This window comes from Mesoplodon bidens, assembly GCF_964165515.1.
Source record: "Mesoplodon bidens genome assembly, chromosome: 3".
NCBI classification, from domain to species: domain Eukaryota; kingdom Metazoa; phylum Chordata; class Mammalia; order Artiodactyla; family Ziphiidae; genus Mesoplodon; species Mesoplodon bidens.
This window is the reverse complement of record NC_138178.1, coordinates 128,702,331-128,724,279: the sequence shown is the minus strand read 5'-3', so window position 1 is coordinate 128,724,279 and position 21,949 is coordinate 128,702,331. Positions and strand designations below refer to the sequence as shown.

General features: G+C 35.9%; 1 protein-coding gene across 14 annotated transcripts in view; it reads left to right on the top strand.

Annotated features, from left to right (window-relative positions):
* NIN (ninein) overlaps nt 1–16,550 on the top strand; it is a 106,979-nt gene extending 90,429 nt beyond the window's left edge. For 6 of the 14 annotated variants that reach the window (XM_081229957.1, XM_081229958.1, XM_081229949.1 and 3 more), the window contains 7 exons: nt 56–205; nt 1,156–1,203; nt 2,672–2,773; nt 6,813–7,013; nt 10,445–10,558; nt 12,648–12,850; nt 13,590–16,550. In XM_081229957.1, coding sequence (XP_081086083.1) covers nt 56–205; nt 1,156–1,203; nt 2,672–2,773; nt 6,813–7,013; nt 10,445–10,558; nt 12,648–12,850; nt 13,590–13,617 — 846 coding nt within the window. In that variant the 3' untranslated portion in view covers nt 13,618–16,550. Of the gene's footprint in view, nt 1–55; nt 206–1,155; nt 1,204–2,671; nt 2,774–6,812; nt 7,014–8,634; nt 9,085–10,444; nt 10,559–12,647; nt 13,223–13,589 lie in introns of those variants that run through there. The other 8 variants (XM_081229955.1, XM_081229954.1, XM_081229961.1 and 5 more) reach the window with 5 other exon arrangements.
* Nucleotides 16,551–21,949: the final 5,399 nt, after the last annotated feature.

Here is a 21,949-nt window from a genome sequence, read left to right as displayed (position 1 = left end):
TTCCTGGCTGGGTGGTTATATTAGCATTTCTTCCTCTTACACTGGTTCTTGTTAGGTCCGGCAACTGGAATCCAACCTTCTTCCTCCTAAGCTCCAAAAACATCTAAACTCATCAGGTACTGTGAAGCCCACAGAGCAGGAAAAGTTGAGCTTAAAGAGAGAGTGTGAACAGTTTCAAAAGGAACCATCTCCTACTAATAGGAAGGTGAGTTTTTGAGAGTTAATACCAAGTGGCTATGTTCTGACTATCATGCATCCCTAAGTGTATGTTTCTTCCCCTGCGTGCTTCCAGGAAATGATTACAATGGCATATTTTGGTTCTTCCTTAGATCTCTGCTTTTGTAATCTTGTCAAAACAGTATCATAGTTCTTTTTGATTGAGTGACCGCTAAAAAGGAGCAATTTAAGTTTTTATAAAGAAGATGGTTAATTATCTTCATTAGTATCATAAGCTTCTATAAGTTAGTAAAACATGTATAGCCTGAATATTAGGAACATCTTAATATGGTCAGTGTTAGTTAACTATTGCTGTGTAATAAATTAAAACAGCAAACATTTATTGTCTCAGTTTCTGTGGGTCAGGGATTTGGAAGCAACTTAACTGAGTGGTTTTGGCTTAGGGTCTTTCCTGAGACTGCAGTCCAGATATCAGCTGAGTTTATCTGAAGGCTTCACTGGTACTAGAGAATCCGTTCCAAATGTATTCATATAACTGTTAGGAGGAGGCTTCTGTTCTTTGCTAGCTGATTGCCAGAGGCTCAGCTCCTCACCACCTGGGCCTTTTCTCAGGATGTGGCAATGAATGATATAAGAGAGAGAGGTCCCAAAAGTCCAGGATGGAAGCTGTAGTATGTTTTATTTGCTAATCCCAGAAGTCACACATCATCATTTCTGCTGTATTCTATTGGTCACACAGACTAATCCTGGTGTAGTGGGGAGGGGACAGGGCAAGGGTTTGAATACCAGAAGACAGGGATCACCGGGCACCTCTTGGAGGCTGGCTACTATGTGGTTAAACCTCTGTAGCATGACTCAGTTTGTTTTCTATTCTTGGTTCCATGAAGTTAGAGTTCTAGGCCAGTGTTACTGTGAGAGTTCTTGTTGTTACTTGTTTTCCTTTCTTTTTCTAAACTAAACTCAGAGTTTTCACTACAGGCACACCTTGGAGATATTCTGGGTTCAGTTCCAGACCACCACAATAAAGTGAGTCACACGAATTTTTTGGTTTCCCAGTGCCTATAAAATTGTTTCCACTATACTGTAGTCTGTTAAGTGTGCAATAGCATTATGTCTAAAAAAACAATGTACATATTTTAATTTGAAAATATTTATTGCTAAAAATGCTAATAACCATCATCTTCAGCAAGTTGTAGTAGTAACATTGAAGATCACTAATCACAGATGACCATAACAAATATAATAACAAAAATGTTTGAAATATTGTGAGAATTATGAAAATGTGACACAGAGACACAAAGTGAGCAAATGCTATTGGAAAAATGGCACCAATAGACTTGCTCGACACAGGGTTACCACAGAGCTTCAATTTGTAAAAAACTCCGTATCTGTGTAGCGCAATAAAAGCGAAGTGCAATAAAACAAGGTATGCCTGTATTACCTTCCTCTTCTGAAAATTATGGTTTGTTTAAAAATCTGGAAAGAATGATGAACAGTCATTTCCTTTTGTTATAAATATTTCAAAAAAATTGTTTTAAGTTTGTGAAAGTTATGACTATTGGCAGTAAAGAGACTGGTTGTGCTCTAAAGCTGAAATGTCATTTAAGTTTAGATACATTCAAGTAAACTTTTCAGAAAGACATTGGGTTTCCTCTAGCTGCTTACCAAAGGAAAAGTCTAATGATAGGTTTTAAAATAACAGTGAATTTAAATGTACTTAGAAAGATTACACTTAATTCCATTTAACAATTCTTGCTACCCTCCTCAGTTCTTTTGGATAGAAACAAAAATCAGCACTCTAGAATAGTGTCATTTGTTTTCTACTTAGCAATATTCTGAATCCCAGTGTCCTCTAGCTCATTAGATTCTCATAAGATTCTGTAATAAAGAGAATTCCAAAAAAGGATACTCATAAAATCTTCAGATTTCTTCTTTAAAATTGAGAAAGGAGTTAAATCAGGTTCTATGTATTCTCAGTTTTAAACCTTTAAACTTTGCCTTAAGACATGTTTTTCCCTACTGCAGATCCATAGTAGAGGATCATGAAATCAATCTAGTTAAATACCAGCATTTTAAATTATTAAACTATACTAGAAAATATCAGAGTGCATGGCTCATGGTAAGGATAATTTCATGAAAGTTTTCTCTTAGTGATATATACTTATACCTGATTACACACACATACACACACACACACACACACACACACACACGTGGGTGTGGGTGTTTGTACTGGGTTGCAAGAGAAAATGTGCTTCTTACAGTGAGTGGCATTGAAGTTTGAAAGCTACCTGCCTTAGGAATCTGTTCTATGTGAGGAGTGGTGATTAAAACTAGACTACCTAAATATAATCAGTGCACTGAATTATATTGTTTGTTGTTTTCCCTTGATGAATGAACTCAGTTTTCTTCCAAGAGTTGAGATTTGTGACTAGCGTAAATTCGTCAAAATAAAGTAGAGCAACTCAAGTGTTTTGTTTTTGTTTTTTAACAGGTTAGTCAGATGAATTCCCTTGAACGAGAATTAGAAACAATTCATTTGGAAAATGAAGGCCTGAAAAAGAAACAAGTAAAACTGGATGAGCAGCTAATGGAGGTAAGTTTTTAAGCAAATGGCCTTAGCTATGAAGAATATTTTAATCCATGAATGAGCCATTTGTTGAGAGAGACTAGCATAGCCTTAAATTCCTATTATGAAAACAGTGAAAATCTAAGTTCATTGCCAAGCTGGATTCTTTGGTCTGTCTTACCAAGTTTGATAGATATTTTTGCTAATTACACAGCCATAGGAATATATACTGCTTCACAGAGGAAGGAATAATGTTGACTATCCTAAAATGCAAGGACCTGTACCTCAACAAATTCAAGTGGCAGGGACTCTGTTCAGTACGGACCAAGAGGCTCAGAGCTCTCTCGCCATTGCTGTGGTTTTAACAGTCTCCTGATACCTCCCACAGTGTAGTGTTTTATAGATGTGATTGCTCTGTAACAACCTGTTCAGTTGGGAAGTGCATGCAGGGAATTTAAGAGCATTAGCATTTAGAGGTTTAATTTTCAAGTGTTGCTGTTGTTCATTACTATATTTGTAACTCAGCACTGCCTTGGGAGAGGTACATCTGATAAATATAAAAGTGGATTTGTAAAACCTGTCAGCTTGGACATTGAGTTTCCAGTCTAATAGATTGCTTTCTGAATACCAAGCACAATTATAGGATGTAAAACAACTTATGTAAAATCCTCCTTAATAAGTAAAAATTTCATTGAGATACTTTGCTTTGGGTAATGAAAATATTAATTAATCCAACATTTAATGACCTGTAAAATTTATATAAGGTATAGAGGCCTGGGTAGAAAATGTCTTTCTGTGCTCTTAAAAAGTACTATGTATACAAATATTTTTAAGCCAGAATTATAGGAAGGAAGAGAGATATGTAAATATTTTCTTTCATGAAGCTGGATACATGCAAAGGTAAGTTTCAATAGATGCTCGGTTTTTAGATATGAAATATGGGCAAACATATCACATTGACATTTAAATGACTGCTAAGGTTTCTGTCAATTTTATGTTCTCTGATTTATCCACTAATAGGGAGATCAGTGAAACTATAAAGAGTGAAATCCAAACCATTTTTTATTTCTCTGACAGTGTATAATAAAGGTGTTTAAAACCTTGGGCTGCAGGCTGTGTTTAGATGTAAATATGCTTTTCTGATGAAATAATTATATACTCTAATGAATAAGATATCTGAAGCTAAGTGTGACATGTCTGGTACCTGATTGAAAAGGAACAGGGTATACTTAATCACTGTCAGATTCTCTCCAAATGCTCTGCCAACAGGCCAGTTCTTCTCCCACCGTTCTCTCTGGCCTCAGAAGCCCCCTTCTCTCCCAATCCTACTTTACATGATTAATCATCATAAGCAATTTCCCCTCATTACTCTTCTCCCTGATCTAGTAGTAAATATTTGCTAATGGACGAGGGAAATTGAGTGTTCTTGGCACTGGAGCTGGAAAAGAAAATGCATGAATTTTTAATTGGAACACTGAAAAGAACATCTCGTACACTATTCTAATTAAAGTTTCATTAGAAATAAGACTGAGCTATGAATTCTGTACAGACATATAAATTCGATTTTTCAGCAGCTTTATTAAATGTAATTCACACACTATACAATTCATCCATTTAAAGTGTCTAATTCAGTGGTTTGGGTATATTACATTATTTTAAAAATTGTGCTAAGTAAATAGATAGATAGACAGACATAAATGGTCAAAATGACAAATTTTGTTAAGTGGCATTCGGTGGCATTAATTACTTTCACAATGTTCTACAACCATCACCACTACTTCCAAAACTTTTTCATCACCCCAAACAGGAACTCTAACCATTCACCAATAACGCTCCATTCCACCTTCCCACCAGCCCTGTAAATTGGATTTTTATTTATGTTATGATATCTATAGATTAGGCCAAATTTGAGGATGAACAGTGCTTTTCACACCATTTTTTGTGCCCGCCTGACCTGAGGGATAGGTACATGCCTCTCACTCTGGCATGGATTCTCATCGGGTTTGGGGGAGAGGCAGTAAGCAGGCAGGGAGATGTTCCTACATCAGAATCTTTGGGATCAAGGAATTTAGGGAAAGCTTTCTAGGTGATTCAGTCTGATGTATGCACCCCCTTGGGGGAAGGGGTTTCTCCTCATCCCTATATGCCAGTTTGAAAGTCACTGATGTAACATAATACATAGCCCTACCCCAGGGTAATTAAAGATCCCCAATCACTAGACAAGAAAATGGAAGAATCTGCCTCCCACTCCAGGGTTTTTTTCAACTGTATGAGGCAGGGTTCTATAAGCAATTCATTTTGATCACTCAAAAACAGGGTTATAGACTATTAGCAATTCTTAAAGTCTGTTGTGTACCTCTTAGCCAACAGTTCAGACACTTGAACAACAAAAATGTTTTATAGTTTATATTCTGCATCTCCACATGGCAAGGTATTTAACATCAGGTCCATTCCATAGTGGACTTGAAATCTTTTGAATTATTATATTGGGATGGGTGGAGATAAAGGTAGCAAGCTCGTAAACCAACCAAATTGCAATAGATGAGGAAGTGGCTGCAGAATTAGAGCTGTGAGACTTTTAATATCTGCAAAATTTATATACAGAGAAATGTAAATGTTGGTTCTTTATAAGTTCCTACTGACTAGAGCACGTGTGGTCAGGTATATAATATACCCAATTTGTACTGTTCTTTCTCTTTATAACTCATATTTTCTTCCTCTTTTTATAACTCCTTAATTCTCTTTTGTTTTTGTTTTATCTGTGGCTAACCTGTGCCTAGAACTCTGTGGTTGGAACTAGCAGAGAAGGGTGCAGTTCTCTGCCTGAGATAGTGTGTGAAGGTAGAACATTCTTTCAATGAATTTCATGGCATGGAGACATCTCATTAAACTCCTTGTTCATGTAATCATTTCTACTACTATGACAGTTAATAAATACTTAAGGTAAGAGCCAATATTCATTTTCATTTTGCTTTAATTTCGGAATATATCTGTTTACATTTACATCAGGATTTTCCTTAGTATTTAAAGACGTGTGTGAAGAAAATCATCCCACTGATATAAAATCAGGGGATCATAATTCTCCATATTCTTTATTCTTAAAAATAAAGTGGTGGGTTTTCTAAATCTATAACTAGAAATGTTTCAAAATGGGTAACACCCCACCTCAGAAATTTAGATTTAAGGAAATGGATAGTGGCTCTGAAGTTTCATGATAACATTTAATTACAGATGTGTCTTAGAGGGCCTTTTTCCCTTCTCACATGCCTGGGGGTGCTTCTTCTTGAGTTTAGTACTTGGTCATATTTATTGCATGTCTTCCATTGAGCTCTGTGTCTGCTGAATGTGTTGACAGATGTGAAGTGGCATGCTTCACTAGCCAAATGCAGTGCCTTCTCCTTTCCCTCGCCCCAACTTTTACTGGCATGCGATACACACACCATTTCCTCATTGTCTTGAATAAATACTTTCATTCCATGTACTTCAATTCCCAGATGTTCTGGGGGTATCACCTTATGCCCCAGAATTGCTTGTCTGATAAACTAAGATAGGTTAAAATAATTTGAGATGCAAGATGAGAGTCTTCAAAACAAATTGCTAACTTGGAAAAAATGTAGTCATTGAACATTCGCTCTTAAGAATCTTTATGAATGGTAAGTGGCAAAACTCTAAAGCATAACCTCTTTCTCCCCTTTGCCTATTCCAACCCTGTTTTTTTTTTTTTAAAGAAGAGGGATAATTAAATGTTCTAGTGTAAGAAGAAAAAAGGAGAATTCAGACATATGTACATCATGTACCTCATGTCTTATAGTCACTTAAGAATGAGGAAGTACAGTTTAAGTCTAAAACTTTTAAGGCCTGCTTATTCATTAAATGTATTATCTCCTAAGCAAAATGATTCTTTATTCTTACTCAGGATCATGTGCTGCCTGTTTTCAAGTTACCAGTGAGTCTGAGAGGCCATTAATGAATTCATAGACTTCATTACTCTCTGCTTGCCACTTTCAAGGGCAACTCTCTGATTGAAGGCACTGCAGCTGACCAGGGCTTTGCCCTTATCCTCTAGATGCAGCACCTGAGGTCCACTGTGATGCTTAGCCCAGCCCCTCATGCTTGGGATCTGCAGCTGCTCCAGCAGCAAGCCTGTCCAATGGTTCCCAGGGAGCAATTTCTGCAGCTTCAATATCAGCTGCTACAGCCAGAAAGGATAAACCAGTGCCTGCAGGAGGAACTTGAAAACAGGACTTCTGAAATCAACACACCACAGGTATGAGGATCTTTTTCTAATAGTAAACTCAGATCACCTAATTTAATTTTACCTGCTTATTTGAAAGTTATACCAGTTCACATGTGGGGATGAAGAACCTAAATCTTTTGTCAGACAGTTACACCTTACCTGAATTACAAATCCACAGAACTGCAGTGCTGTTTTGGTTTTGGTTTTTGCAGTGCTGCTTTTGAGCTCTCAGCTTCTAAGCTAGGTAATTAAGTGTTCTGGGTCTCCTTTGCACATTTGTAATCGATGATGAAGTCTCAGGATCACTTGAGCATATTGCACAATTGACCTAACATTCTTGTCTAATGCCAAAGATATTACGGAATTCAAGTGCAACTCTAGGATATGTATTACTAACAAAGCATCCTGGGTTTTCTTGTACCAGAGGAGTATAGCCTGCTGAGTTCCATGGAATTCACAAATGGGGACTTTTCTCAACTAATAAAGTAGAATGTGTCATCAGTGACTTTTTTAGTTGACATAGTTCACTTATTTTTTTAATGATCTAGCTTGAAAAACTCTATTTTTAAGAAAATAAAGATCCTCTTCCCCTTCCCTTTGAATTAGCATTATCCCAGCTCACTACCAGACACAATCTTATATTACCTAGGTTTTCAAATAGTTATTTCTCTTTAGTGCTTCATTCACGATTCTCCTCTTTCAGAAGTCTCTTGACTCTTTGGTCTTGCCCATTTATTCAGAATTAGGAATAAAATTAAAAATACTCCTTAGTTTGTAGAATTCTAAATTAGTTTGTTCTAGTTTGGATGCTCTTCTTCTGTTTTCGAATACCTTGCTTTTCAGTTGACGTTTGACAGGGAATTTCCCACCTCTCTTTCTGTAATCCCCTCACCGTGGCTTTGCAAAGTCACATTAGCACCATAATTATACACTGTAGCAACTTGGTTTTCTTCTCCTACTAGTATATATCTATGCTTTTGCATGATGTACTTCTGTCATCTATTCTTTCTAACAAAGGCTTAAAATCCATGTTTTTGGAAGCTTCCTACACTCAATTTACAAATACTAAAATTTAATTCCAGAATTAAAATTGTGATGGTGGGTGTTGGACAGATGCTTCAACTCTTCATTAAAAACTGAGTGACCTCAGTTTTTAATGGACATTTTAAACCAAATGATTAGACTAAGATCATACTCATTGCTCTCTCATATACACTGTTTTCAAAATATGCTCTTCCCAACCCACCCACCAATGTTTAATCCTTTTACTTCAATTATTTGAGGATTAGATAGACAAAATTTGTTAAGACTTTTGTACTTAAAAAAAGAAAGAAAGAAAGAAAGAAAGAATCCCTCCAGATGGCAGGGTGGACTGCTTATTGCTCTCACTAGAATGCCATGGCAGGCTCTCCTGTTTCTGGTAACTAAGCTGACACTAATTTTAAGATTACAGAATGCTATTAGAATCTGCACGTTGTCTGTGTGTGTGGAGTGATGTGATTTCTTCTGCCTTGTGTTGCTTCGCTTGCAAATGTAGTATTGATGTTTGCTTTTAAAAATTGTTTGCATTATAAATGTGTGAATTTAGACTCCCCCCAAAAACATAATCTTGACATCAGGGTGAAGTGTACCACTTGCCTTCTTTCTCTAGGCCTTGCTACCGGAGCAGCGAGCAGTGCATGCAGATTCCTACAGAAGGATTGGGCACCTGTGAACACTGGGCTGTTATTGATGGCATTTCTTACCATGGCAGATACTCAAATGCACACACCCACACACACCACACAAACAGACATAAGCTGAGAAATGTTTTGGAATCAAGTGCTCTTTTAAGTTTATTATTATTGTTGTTGTTAAGCCTTTGCAGTATTATGTTTCCTATTTATATAGAAATGACAGATTTTGTGAATCAAATTCACAAATTTCAGCTTGTTACACGTAATTATTTATACGATTTAAGGAGTGTGGACTTGAGATTCTTGAAAGGATGTATTCTATATATTTTCTCATTCCATATGTTGTAACTATTTTTAACAAAAGGTACTACTTTTATATGTGAAATTTGAAGAAAATCAGGGTTATTTATACTGTTTCATATAAGATGTATAATACTTTTTTGAGAGGAAAAAGGAAATTTTTGATGAAATAAAATAAATTTTAAATATATGACTGCTTTTGTTTTTCCTCTTTCCCCACTCTTTTGCCATGCTCCGTGTTCTTTGAATTAATTATCTGGGGGGTTTTTTGGTTTGTTTAGCTTTTTTTTTTTTCTTTTCTTTTAAGGCAAGTGGAAATCTGGCATTTTCCATTTATGTTTGAACTTTAAAAAGCCATTATAACTTTCAAAATATAAGATTTTAGATGTTCTTAAGACCTGGTTTCTTGAAATTTCTGGATTAGTCTTTTGCCTACTACAATTTTTCTCTTCAAATTAGTCTCATGGCCTAGTTGTTTCTTTTATGCTTGAATAAATGCTATTATTTAATATCCAAACAAATGTTGGCTTTCCACTCACATTTGGTCATTCTTTTTGTGCTTTTTAAAGGATACCTTTTGGGGAATATTTTTAAGGACAGGTTATGCCATCAGCCACTAATACCTGAGTCTTGCTTAAACATTTGAAGAACCTTTTAAAATCTGAAATTCTTTATGTGAACATTTTGGTGGACTGGGAGAAAGGGCCGTCAGTTGCACTCTAAATCTTGTTCCAGGTCACTCTGTGCTCCAAAACCCACACACTCCTTAATCCATCACTGTTGTATGAGGAGAGAAGGAGAAGCCAGGGTCCTTTTTCTGCCCTATTATTTTGTCTAGGAGTTTTTTTATGGGGAGATTTTCAGTTTTTAATCTGTTCTAATGATAAACCCATCCTCCAATTCAGATATGTGCTTCACATTGATAGGTTAAATTAGGAAACCAATAACCAGAATAACTAGCAGGAAGAGGCTATTAGAAACACTAACACCCTCACAGTAATCAGCCATTTCAAAGGAAAAACAGACACATATTGCAAGCAAGCTAATTGGAAATGTTAGGCAATCCTAAATAAACTCAGTTTTTGATTATTTTGTTGTTGAGAGGCCCACAGTATTCCAAAGCCCCAAATCACAAATGAAAGGTTGAGAACCATCTTTTAATTTACTTTGGATACCTATTTTACTATAAGTACACACAGATCTTAAATTATGGGTTTTAAGAATTTTGCTTTATCTCAGGGGAAGATGGTAACACAGGTAAGATTCTTCTTTATTCTTTGATTCTTTCTCTAATAGGGTTACTTTTCTAACATGTGCAACCCATGCAGTGTTCAGAGCTCCCATGTCATCAGAAAACCACCCTTCCTGTTCAAAGGCAAACATTTGCTGTCCTTTCTCTAGGCATTTTATGGGGAAAATTAACTATTAGTGCTTTTGTGTGGCATGATTTTCAAATGATAATACAATTTTTTTTCTTTCCTTCAGGGAAACCAGGAACACCTGGTAACTGTCATGGAGGAACGAATGATGGAAGTTGAACAAAAATTGAAACTGGTGAAAAGGCTTCTTCAGGAGAAAGTGAATCAGCTCAAAGAACAAGTGAGCCTCCCAGGTCATCTCTACCCACCCACCTCACATTCAACTTTAACTCCAGTTTTACATTCCTCTATTGCTATTAACTTGTTAAGTTTTGTTGTCTAATAAAAGCAAATTCTATTATAAATGTTTAGAAGAATTTAGGAGTCACTCTTTCCCATACCACTTCAAAAATATGAATTCTGTATTCTACATTGTTTTTCTCCAAAGTTCTTTTGAGTCATATGTTTGTCTACAATTTTAAAAGTGTATATTTGCTAGCAGTGACTCTCATGGACCTAAAGCATTTCTAATGAGGTTCAATTTAAATTGAATTTTTATAGATTTTTTTTCCCCAGAGAGGAAATATTCCTATTTAAATAAAAAGAAATTTTATATTGGTAAAAAGTTGGGGGATAATAAGTGTAACTTTAGCTTTTCTGTTTGCAACAGCTATGACAGCCTCAAAAACAACCTTATGGCTATAGCCAGACCCCAAAAGGTTGTGTTTTGAATTAGAATCTGGACTCTTGAATTCAGGACCACTAAGTAGCCTGATCCTTTTTTCCTGCTGGTGGCAGGTGTGGCCTCAGTGCTTAGAAATTATTTGTGCATCCACTGAAGAGACATACAAGAAGGACTACTTTCTAGGAAAGTTTTATAACTTCTCTGGAATCTGAGATTGAGACAAACTGTGGCGGGAGTGGGAAGGTGGAAATTGCCCAACCTGGTTTTTCAGATATATAAAATCCAAGAAGAATAATTCCAAGGGAAAGTCTTAATGCAGAGGTAGACAGGAACTTTCCTCAGCCCTATATCTTAATACACAGAATGGAGAGAAAGAGAAAGTCCTGTATTTACATTTATTGATTCAATCCTTTAATCATTTATTCAACACATAGTTACTACATGCCAGGTTCTGTTCTAAGCACTAGAAATACAGCAATGAACAAAACAAAATCCTGCCTATATGGAGTGTAGTTCACTTACTACAGCTACTAGTGTAGTTCACAGTACTAAGCATTTGGCCAGATAGCAGTTTCAAAAATAAAGAAAATGGGTAACATGGGGTGTGGTCATCTACAAACACTGGCATTAACCATTCATCCTGTCCTGGGAGAAGAAAAAGAAATGAGAGATAGGGAAGAGCAGACAGTAGAGGGTCTTAGTGATAAGCCACAGAGTTGGAATTTCATTCTGTAGTAGATAAGAGTCATCAAAGTGTTTTTTAATGGCAGGAAAGGAGGAAAGGTTGTATAAAAACAGTTCGATAGAAAGTATGTTAGTGTTATGTTAAACTTGACAGTCACTTAGGTTCTGGGCTTCAGTGTGATAGTCTTTATCACTGCCCTTTGAAATGCTATTATGTAAATTAATTAGCCACTCCTTAGTTTTCTTTATTCCCTTAAACCTTTATACTTGTAGATGCCCTGCCTGAAACTGGGTGTAAAATGAGGAGTTAAAGGTATAATGAGGGAAAGGAGATTATAAGATATTAACAGGAGCAATAATAAAATTATCCTAATGCTGCTGACAAGTTTTCCCGCCCTAACCAAGACTGTATATTCTAACCATAAAGATTAGAATATCTCTTCTAGACAAGGTTTTATACAAAGAGGAAGAGTTAAGGAAAAGTAACTGCCAAATCTTCTCTCTTTATTTTAAAATTTGGCTCATGTATTGTAACAATCAGTAGGTTGTATGTGGTTATGAATGGGAAACTCAAGCATCTGCTGTTAATAACAATTAAACACAGTTCACACCCTCAGAAATTTAAGTTATAATAGTATTTTGATATTTTTAGAGAATGAATAAAGAAATAATACCTAATTTATTAGGTTGAAAAATACCTTCCTTTTTGAGCCCTCAAATATCAATTTGTTCTTTTTATTAGTGACTTCTACAAACATATTATGCAGAGAAACAGCTTGCAATAAGTGGATTTGCTCTACTTGTATCCCTGGTGCCGGGTCTGATGTTAAAGCTGTATTGTAAAATGAAAGAATATAATTGGTAGAAGCCATTTGCCTTTATAAACAACTGTCCTATGTCAGACCTTAAATTTAAAAGAATTACAGAAATGGAGTCAAGATGTTTCTGGTTCTGTTTCTAGCTCTGCAAGAATACTAAAGCAGATGAGATGGTGAAGGATTTGTATGTGGAAAATGCCCAGTTGTTGAAAGCTCTGGAAATAACTGAACAGCGACAAAAAACAGCAGAGAAGAAAAATTACCTCCTAGAGGAGAAGATTGCCAGCCTCAGTAATATAGTCAGGAATCTGACACCAGCACCATTGACTTCTACACCTCCCTTAAGGTCATAGCCAAGCCAAAGGATAAACACTCATAGTTGTGCACTTTACTGAAATGGATGGAGCATTTCAGTATGTTCTCTCAACCATTGTTTTTTGTGGGGTTTTGGGGTTTTTTTTTTTAAACTTTAATGGCTTAAAGTTAAGCCTAATGTAAAACTTCCAGCAACAGAATTAAAATCTCCATTCATTGTAATTAGTTTTTCTAAATAGACTATAATGGAAGTTGCAAACAAATACATATTTCACTGTTTGAATTACTCCCAAGCTTTGAATTTTTAAAAATATTCTAATAGCCACCAAGAAGGTGATATGAAAACAACTCAAGAATCTTAAAACCCCAGTTTTGAATGAGTTTTTGAAAATTACTATTATGTGTAAGTTTATATGTAAATTGCAGATATTTAAAAGTTGAGAAATTATTAGCTGGCTGTTTTGATCTTTATTTTATAACCAAATGTACATCTTCTCATACATTTACATATGAAAAAGTCATTCCGTTTCTAATAGTTCTGGTTTTTTAAATTAATTGTTAGACTTTCTGTTTGGTAAGAGAAGCTGGTCTTAATAACCACTGAGGTCAGAAATGCCAGAGTCCATAGAACTCTACCTTCTAACACCTATGACAGTATTACCACTCTTTATGTATTACAGATCTAAAACTCATTTACTCAACTGCACTGTTAACTAATGTTAAAACTTTACCTTTTTTAAACAGTCTTTTCTTTGTTTTTTCCTTCTTAGAAGTTTCATTTGGGAGCTTGTCTTCTAAGAAATGGATAAAGCCACATTCTTAAAGCATTTGAACTATAGGGTAAGCACTGAACAAACTGCTTTGGAGTAAACAGCTACTCCTAGAAGAGAGAGAAGCAAACCATGTGGGTTTTTCTCTCTCTAAAATCTTGGATTTCATGAACTTATATTTGGGGTTGCCTCAAGAACTCAGGGAACAATACTTTAAGACGTCTTCCTGAAATACTGTAGGGCCTCGTTAAGAATTTGAAATGTATAAACCATGTGACCTTATTTATTTGTCATATATTTAGAGCCATAGTGGGATTTTTATTTCTACATTTTTAGTGAATTTAATTTTCTGGAAAAAGGCCTTGATTTTAGAGTTAAAAACCTCTTCTAACATATGGAAGAGTTATTGTTTGCTTGTTTGTTTAATATAGGTTAAAATTTCCATGCTTCCTATTCCTCTGCACCTCAAATCTGATCATAAGAATTTCTTACTGTGATAAGCATTCGCATGCCATCTGGGGTGTAAAGGAGTGCCAAATAGGATTTTTCCATTCAATCTCAAGACTAGAACATTATAGAACAGTAAACATTTTGAATAACTTTTTTCCCCAGGTAAAATCTCTGCTTCTAGCCTACTTCAGCCAGGAGTTGGTTGGTAAAGAACTTACTATGTGGGACACAAACAGAGCTCATCACAGCCACCTGTTTGTTTTTGTGGACGAGTAATTAGATCAGAAAAATTCACTTTGATATATTTCAGGAAAGCCAAGCCCATCAATTTATAAGAGGTATCACAGCAAAATCAAACATTGCCTTATGGGCAGGAACAAAAGATGAAGCAAACTGCTTAAGAAGCCACGTCAGAAACTCAGTATCAACAAAATAATTTGCATTAAGGAACTTTAGAGTTCCTTGGGCCTAACCATATACTATTAGTCCTACCTGCCAACACAGGAGTCCTTGCTACAAGAGCCCTGACAAGGCAAGGTCATCTGTGGGACTGGGAGTTCACGCTTCAGAAGCAGACCTTTTCACTTTTGAACAGCTCTATTATCAGAAATTCCTGATTTTCCCCTGGAAAAGAATTAATTTTAATCCCTCCCTATAATTATACTTCAAAGCATTTGATATCTGCTGTCATGCCTCCCCTAATCATTTTTCTCCATTGCAAACATTACTAGTAAACTCAACTACTTGTATGGCATTGACTTTAACACTTAAAACTGTGGATAGGCCTAAGTTAAGGTCATAAATAAACTAAGCACCTGTGGTGTATTTATGTGAAATGCTTTAAGTTATTCAAGGTTTTTGCCATCAGAACTGAACACCAAGAATATTTCTCAAATAGATGGCTTACCATATGATCACATGTGTTGTATTTTTTATCTTTATTTTTTACATTATGAAAAGTATAGGTTAATTTGTTTCTTATAAATCTGTATGTGTATATAAAGTGTTGTACAATGAATGTAAATATGACTTCTGGAAAATTTTAGACTACATTTAGAATCCCTTTATCTAAAATCAAAATGCTGCTCAAATGAAAGTTAATTTAACTAACACCTCGGTGCTTACTTCTTGCTTCACTGCACTCATAAAATTGGAAAAAAGATCAATACAAGAAATATATAGTTACCTTAAATTATATATTTGTGCAGCAGATTATTTTTGTAGACTAGAGTGGGAATTTAACTGGCAATTTATAATATAGCTTACAGCTTTTAAAAGGCCTTTTAAAGAGATTAAATGTAAACTATTAAATGTTTAGATTTTGCTTTCAGACTTTATAATAGAACTCTTTACAGTCACCTTATATATCTTATAGGCATTTAACTCCTCATTTATTAAAAGTACTGGTTGTTAAATTCTCTTGATAAGAACAGTTATTTAAATTAGTCTTAGGAGATAGGATCTTCATTTCAAGGAAAGAGAATCAAGTTTGCCTTTGTGATAATGTTACCCTTAGAAAAGGAAAGTGTGGATAATAAAACCTACATTGTTCTATTTTGCTTTCTTCTGCTTTTTAGAAGCCTGAGCTATTAAGTTCAAATTTGTGAAGGGAGAGAAGTAGAAGAGGAGGGGTAGAACAATCACAGTATTTATTTTTCTAAAACTTAATAAACCCAGATTTTTAAAAACTATTTTAAATGTGAATTCTTCCCAGAAGCTTCAAATGCATTGTTTATATATTTAACCTTAAACATAAGTAGATCACAGTCATAGGCTTTCAAGGTTTATGAGGAGTTCTTACAGGTCTAGTATTTCAATAATGTACCAATACCCAGGGCAGGTATTATGATGAGGAACTTTTGTTTTTTTAAGAATGAATAAGACTTTATGGTGGACTTTAACGTGTGTAAATGAATTTTTTATTTTTGTGATTTCTTTTTTTCTGAGTAAAGGAAAAGAGAAATGTGTTGCTATTGTCAGCATCTTAAAGGTAGTCTCACTCAAGGCAAGGCTAAGTGCTTCGTGATAATATTAAGCAAGCCTTGTTTTGAACCGATTACCTAATGACTCACTAGAATGATATAAATTATACAAGTTATGCCAAAACTAAGTCAAAACCTAATAACCAAAGCATTCCTTATTTAAAACTTATTCACTATATCATGTTTGGACCTATTCGAACATCTCAGCCCTGTAAAACAGTTTTGGTTTTATGACATATGGATAGTGGTTTAATAATAAATCCAAGTTAGCTTTTTGTTTCTCAGCTCTTTTTGAATGATGTACATTAAATCTATTCTTATTGGAAGACATTATCACAGCATGATTGAAGGGAACATTGGTTTTATAAAGGAAAACCTGAGTTCATCGATAGCCATAACTAGGATTCTTTTCATATAAAGATTAATGCTTATGTGTTTATATCGACTTTGTATATTTCATCTTAGCCATTCTATCCTATAAAGATTTTACCATGAGCTTAAAATGTAAATAAATAATTTTGCAAATATGGCTCTTTTTTCTATATGCCTTGAACTTTTAGAAACAGTTTCAGTATGTTTATCATTGGTTTTTAGAGTGAAAGCATCAAAACATTGCACTAAACATATTTCATAAATGCAAAATCTCTGGAGCATTCACTCCAGACCTACTGAATTAGAGTCTGCATTAAAAAAAAAAAAATCCCCAAGTTATTTGTATGTGATTTAGAGCACTGGGACTCCATTTCTGTCACAGAATTGATGACTTTCACACCAGCCAGTTTGAGACCCCTGTACCCTGTGGTGGTTCATAATTTACTTCTAAAATCCTGACAGACTCAGGTGAGGCCCTGCTTGGGATTTTGGGTGCTTCAGAGGTGGCTTTATTTCACTTTGCCGTATGTATGGGTGACTCAGACTATTTTAGTTGAGCTACTTGTAAATGATGAGATATATGCAACTATTGGTATAAAAGTTAACCTAGGGCCTCCCTGGTGGCGCAGTGGTTGAGAGTCCGCCTGCCGATGCAGGGGATACGGGTTCGTGCCCCGGTCTGGGAGGATCCCATATGCCGCGGAGCGGCTGGGCCCGTGAGCCATGGCCGCTGGGCCTGCGCATCCGGAGCCTGTGCTCCGCAACGGGAGAGGCCACAGCAGTGAGAGGCCCGCGTACCGCAAAAAAAAAAAAAAAAAAAAAAAAAAAAGTTAACCTAAAAGCACATTAAGTTAATATGCTGAGTACTGAAATTTAGAATGGAAATATTGGCCAAACTAGACTTATCTCACAAGGCTTGTTTTATTTGCAAAGCTTTTATACCAATCTCACACTGCCTTTATGAGGCAATAACTATTATTAACCCCATTTTACAGATGAGAAAACTGAAACTTAGCAAAGTTATGACTTACTTAAGGCCACACAGCCAGCTAAGTAGGGGACTCAGGACTCACTAAGCAGGTTTGTCTGTATTAATATGTTGCAACAGGTATCCATTTCTCTTTCCAGCAAACAACATTTAATTGGTGCTATTGAATACTTAACCTTGTGCACTGCACTCTAAAGAAAAATATAAAAAATTCTTGGTTTTCTGTTTACAGACTTGGGTAGAGTAGTAAGATTTATGCCCAAGAAAAAATTAGAAAAAATTACATCGATACAGAAGACAATCAAGTTTTATTGATGGACTCAGTGCTATAGGCACTAAGATATGGAATATTAGTGCCCTCAGGTATTTTAATACAGGAAATGGGGAAAGTTCTTAACCTAGCATTAAGTATAATTCTGCACTCATTTGAGATTAGTGTAACCTGTTTGTTTTGTAGTCTCTTTTATTCATTTTGCATTGAAAAAGTCTTATTTTTCTAATATATACCTGATATACATTTTCCCATAATGGTCAAATTTTGTCCAAAAGATCAGAATTTTGACCTAATGCAAAATGTCTATAATCTGTAAAGTTAAATTTAATATAGTTAATATGTTATAAGTCACAAAATTGTTTATTCTTTGTTTGGTTTTGCCTCATTTGCAATCAGGAAAAATGGCTAATTTTGACAAATGGACATGTTAAAATTTAAACTTCAAAAAAGGAACTATAAACTGAATCAGTGAAATGCTATAAATTAAAGAGTAGGCAACAATGTAAAAATAGAGCTGGAAACCCTTAGGTTAAAATAATATTTAATTCTGAGAAATGATTACATGAGATGTGCTTTACTAGTTAAGGCAAAGTAAACAACTCTGAACAGTCCTTACGGCCCAGACGAGCATTTACCAGTCATTTTTCTTTCCTGTTTTGAGTATCTGTCTTTAAGATCTTAAGCAGTAAATAAACATTAGAATATTGATGGTAGATTAGAAAACAGTATTGTATCAATGTTGATTTACTTAAGTCTATAAGTACTGTGTTTATGTAAGAATATATTCTAAGGAAATACACACTGAAGTATTTAGGGATATGTAGCCATAATATATGCAAATTATTCTCAAATGATTCATAACAAAATTGCAGAAAGATATAAACAAATCAATGAAGCAAAATGTTTTAAAAAATAGGTAATGGGTATGCAAGCATTATTTGCATTATTCTTGCAATCTTAAGAAATTATTTCTAAATAAAACATTTACAATGTTATAGATAGAAATTAACTAAGTGTGGTACTAGGCACTTAACTTTATCTTCCTTACCCTCATAGCAATTCTGAAGAGTAGACGGTATTTCAATGGTACAGAAGAGGAAACTGACTAGAAACCATTTATGGCAGCCTATCTGTGTGCCTCTGGTCTACTATGAAAAGTTCAGCATAATCAGACATTTTTCCTATTTCCCTGGGCATGAAGAAAATGGGGAAACAGGGGAAACTGAGGCAGTTGGCAGAAGAGGTAAATGCCCAAAGGAAGTGTTAAGGGGGTGCATAAGGAACAGGAGGGGCTGTTAAGCAAATGAATCCCACACACACATGCAAATGACAGTCATGAAGCAACACCTAAAGGTCCAGTGGGGGCTCAGGATATCTCTAGTATACACTGCCCCCTCCTCTATCTCTACACCTGATAGCATACAAGTATTTTTCTTGAGGTAAAAGAGACACTTTATCCATGTCTTTTACTCTGTTGCTACCTTAGGAAGAATTTGACAAAGAAACAGAAACCTGTTCTGACTAGTCTATGTAAAAGGGGATTAACTATAAGGAATTATATTTGGTTCATGGAACCAAAGGGCAGGAAATACAGACTTCACAAGCATTAAAACAAAGACCTTTGGTGCTCTTCCCTACTCTCCCCCTCCTTCTCTATCCCTACTTCTCATCACTTGGTCTCTTGTTTTTCCTTCTCTGCACCTGTTTGTTGAGGCTGGCAGGGTGGGGGGGTGGAGTTGTTTGTTTTTCCTGCTTTATCTCACTTTCTTGTTTAAGTGCCAAATGGAGTCCAACAATTATTTCCAAGTCACAATTCCAAATTCTCAAGGAATCTGACCACGCATAGTCTTTCCATAACCCAATAAACTATGGCCAGCAAGGGTCATGGTCTTGGGGTACAAGCTGCAGAGGCCACCACATCACAGAATACTCTCACAAACAAGGGGTTGGAGCAGTTAGTGAGGGAAATTTGGACTCAAGGTGTGTAGACAGTAGATAAAAATGGCTTTAAAAGGTAGGATCTCGGGGGCTGGGCTTCCCTGGCGGCGCAGTGGTTCAGAGTCTGCCTGCCGATGCAGGGGACGCGGGTTCGTGCCCCGGTCCGGGAAGATCCCACATGCCGCAGAGCGGCTGGGCCCGTGAGCCATGGCCGCTGAGCCTGCGCAGCCGGAGCCTGTGCTGCGCAACGGGAGAGGCCACAGCAGTGAGGGACCCGAAAAAAAAAAAAAAAGGATCTCAAAGATTTTCCTGTTTACTCACATTTTTATGGAAGTATACTGGATTCAAAGAGAAACACCATTTTAAAATGCTGCCTGGTGACAAATGTCACTATTACTCCTGTTATCCTATCTTTTGTCCTTGTCCCCTGCCCATACTCCTTTGTCCTGATTCCTACATATTCTCTAGATATCACATATAGAGCTTCATCAAGGTGTCCATCCAAGTCACAGTGGGTATAATAAATGCCACCCATCATATCCTACTTAAGTGGCATAATCCTGCAGTAACTTATTTCAAATATTGCCAGAGAGGCAGAAGTTAGAGGTCTTTTGAAAAATATAATTAAAGGAGATTTAAATTTTGTATTAAGACCATGAATAAAAGAAATTCTATTGAACTTTTTCAAGATACCTTCCCTTACTCTTGAAGAATGGGGTAGGAGCCCCTCCTATGTGCTTGCATGAGTACCCTGCACATTCCCAGGTAAAGCAGATGCCACTCTGTGTAACTGTCTACTGACTTGTCTGATCTCCATTAGACTCATCTTTTAAGACAATGATTGCTGTCTTATCACCATGCTATTCCCAGTTCCCAACTCAATGCCAAAAACAAAACTGGTGGTCAATATTCATTATACAGATAGAAGAGTATGTGCATTTCTATTTTGAGTTTGTCATCCTGTAGTGGCACTCACAGGAGAGTATGTATGCTAATTGTTTTATGCATATAATTTAATGTTCTCAGTTTTTATTATTTTTTAAAAGATCAAAAAATTTTAAATGTATTAGCAAGCAATTGAAGAAATTTTTCCAAGTAATTTAAGGAAAAATCATCTTTCAGTGTGATAAAAATTAAGTGCTATATTCCAGCAGTTGAAAGAGTAAATATCCCTTTTGGGCCCATAAATCACAGTCTAATAACTCTGACAATAAGTAGTACAAGCTCATGATATTTACTCAGATTAGTGGTTTGTAACAACTGCAACAAATTAAATATGACATTTTCTAAGGAAAGAACAAAATTCTTGTGGCTTTTTTTTTGGTAGCAGTGCTTGGCTTATGTTATCTCATATAATATTGTGATGTTTAGTTTTTGCTATTCAATAAATTCCAACATTATCATTTTTTTTGATGGAAGCAAAAACTTGAAAGTTGGTTTATTTTCTGATTTCAGGAAGTGGGGTGAGCCTCTGCCTCTAGGTTTGTGCCTAGATGTGATTCAGATGTCTTCCTACAGCAAATTTTCACCCACCTGCTTAAATCTAATAATCCCATGGTACAAGAAGACTAAGTCACTTCCCATCTGCTCCTTATTTCTGTTCTCCTGCTCATTATACATGTAGTTAAATTGAAGATAAGGCAAGGACCAGAGCCACTTCAGAACAATCCATTAAAATTTTCTCCCAAAATGATAAGTAGCTTTGCATCTTCCTAAGTTTAAAGATGACACATATTTTGAAAGAATATTCAAGCATTTAAAAAGAGCACTATAAAAAAGGTAAAGATTACCCAAAATCCTACCACCCAGTGGTAGCTGCTATCAATATTTTGGTGAACTGTCTTCCAGACATAATTTTATGCTTACAGGCACACATCCACACATCCACACTTACACAATTTTATATAAATGATAGCATACACATATATGTGTATACATATTTACAGACATGTACATGTGGTTCCTTCCACAATGGTTTTCCTCCCCCTCCCTCTGTGTAAAGAATGCCACGTTATTTCCCTTAACTAGTATAAATCTGGCTTCAAGCTCCTCATTCTGATATCAGTGATTGGTCATAATTGAATGGTCCTTCTCCTCTTTAAGACTGTACAGCAGTCCCATCTCCTGACCTGTAGGCTATCGCATTCCTTTACCTCCATGTATTGAAGAGTTTAGCACCTAGGTCACTGTCTTCTCAACAAATATTCCTATCATTATCTTTGGTGACTTCAATTTGCACATAAATGACAAGAGCGAGGAAGTAAAGAGTTTAGACAGCAAATAAGTTGGGCTGTGAAAGGGAGGAGGGAGAGTAGGTGGTAGAGGGAGATATGGCCTAGAGAAAAGACTGTTGTTT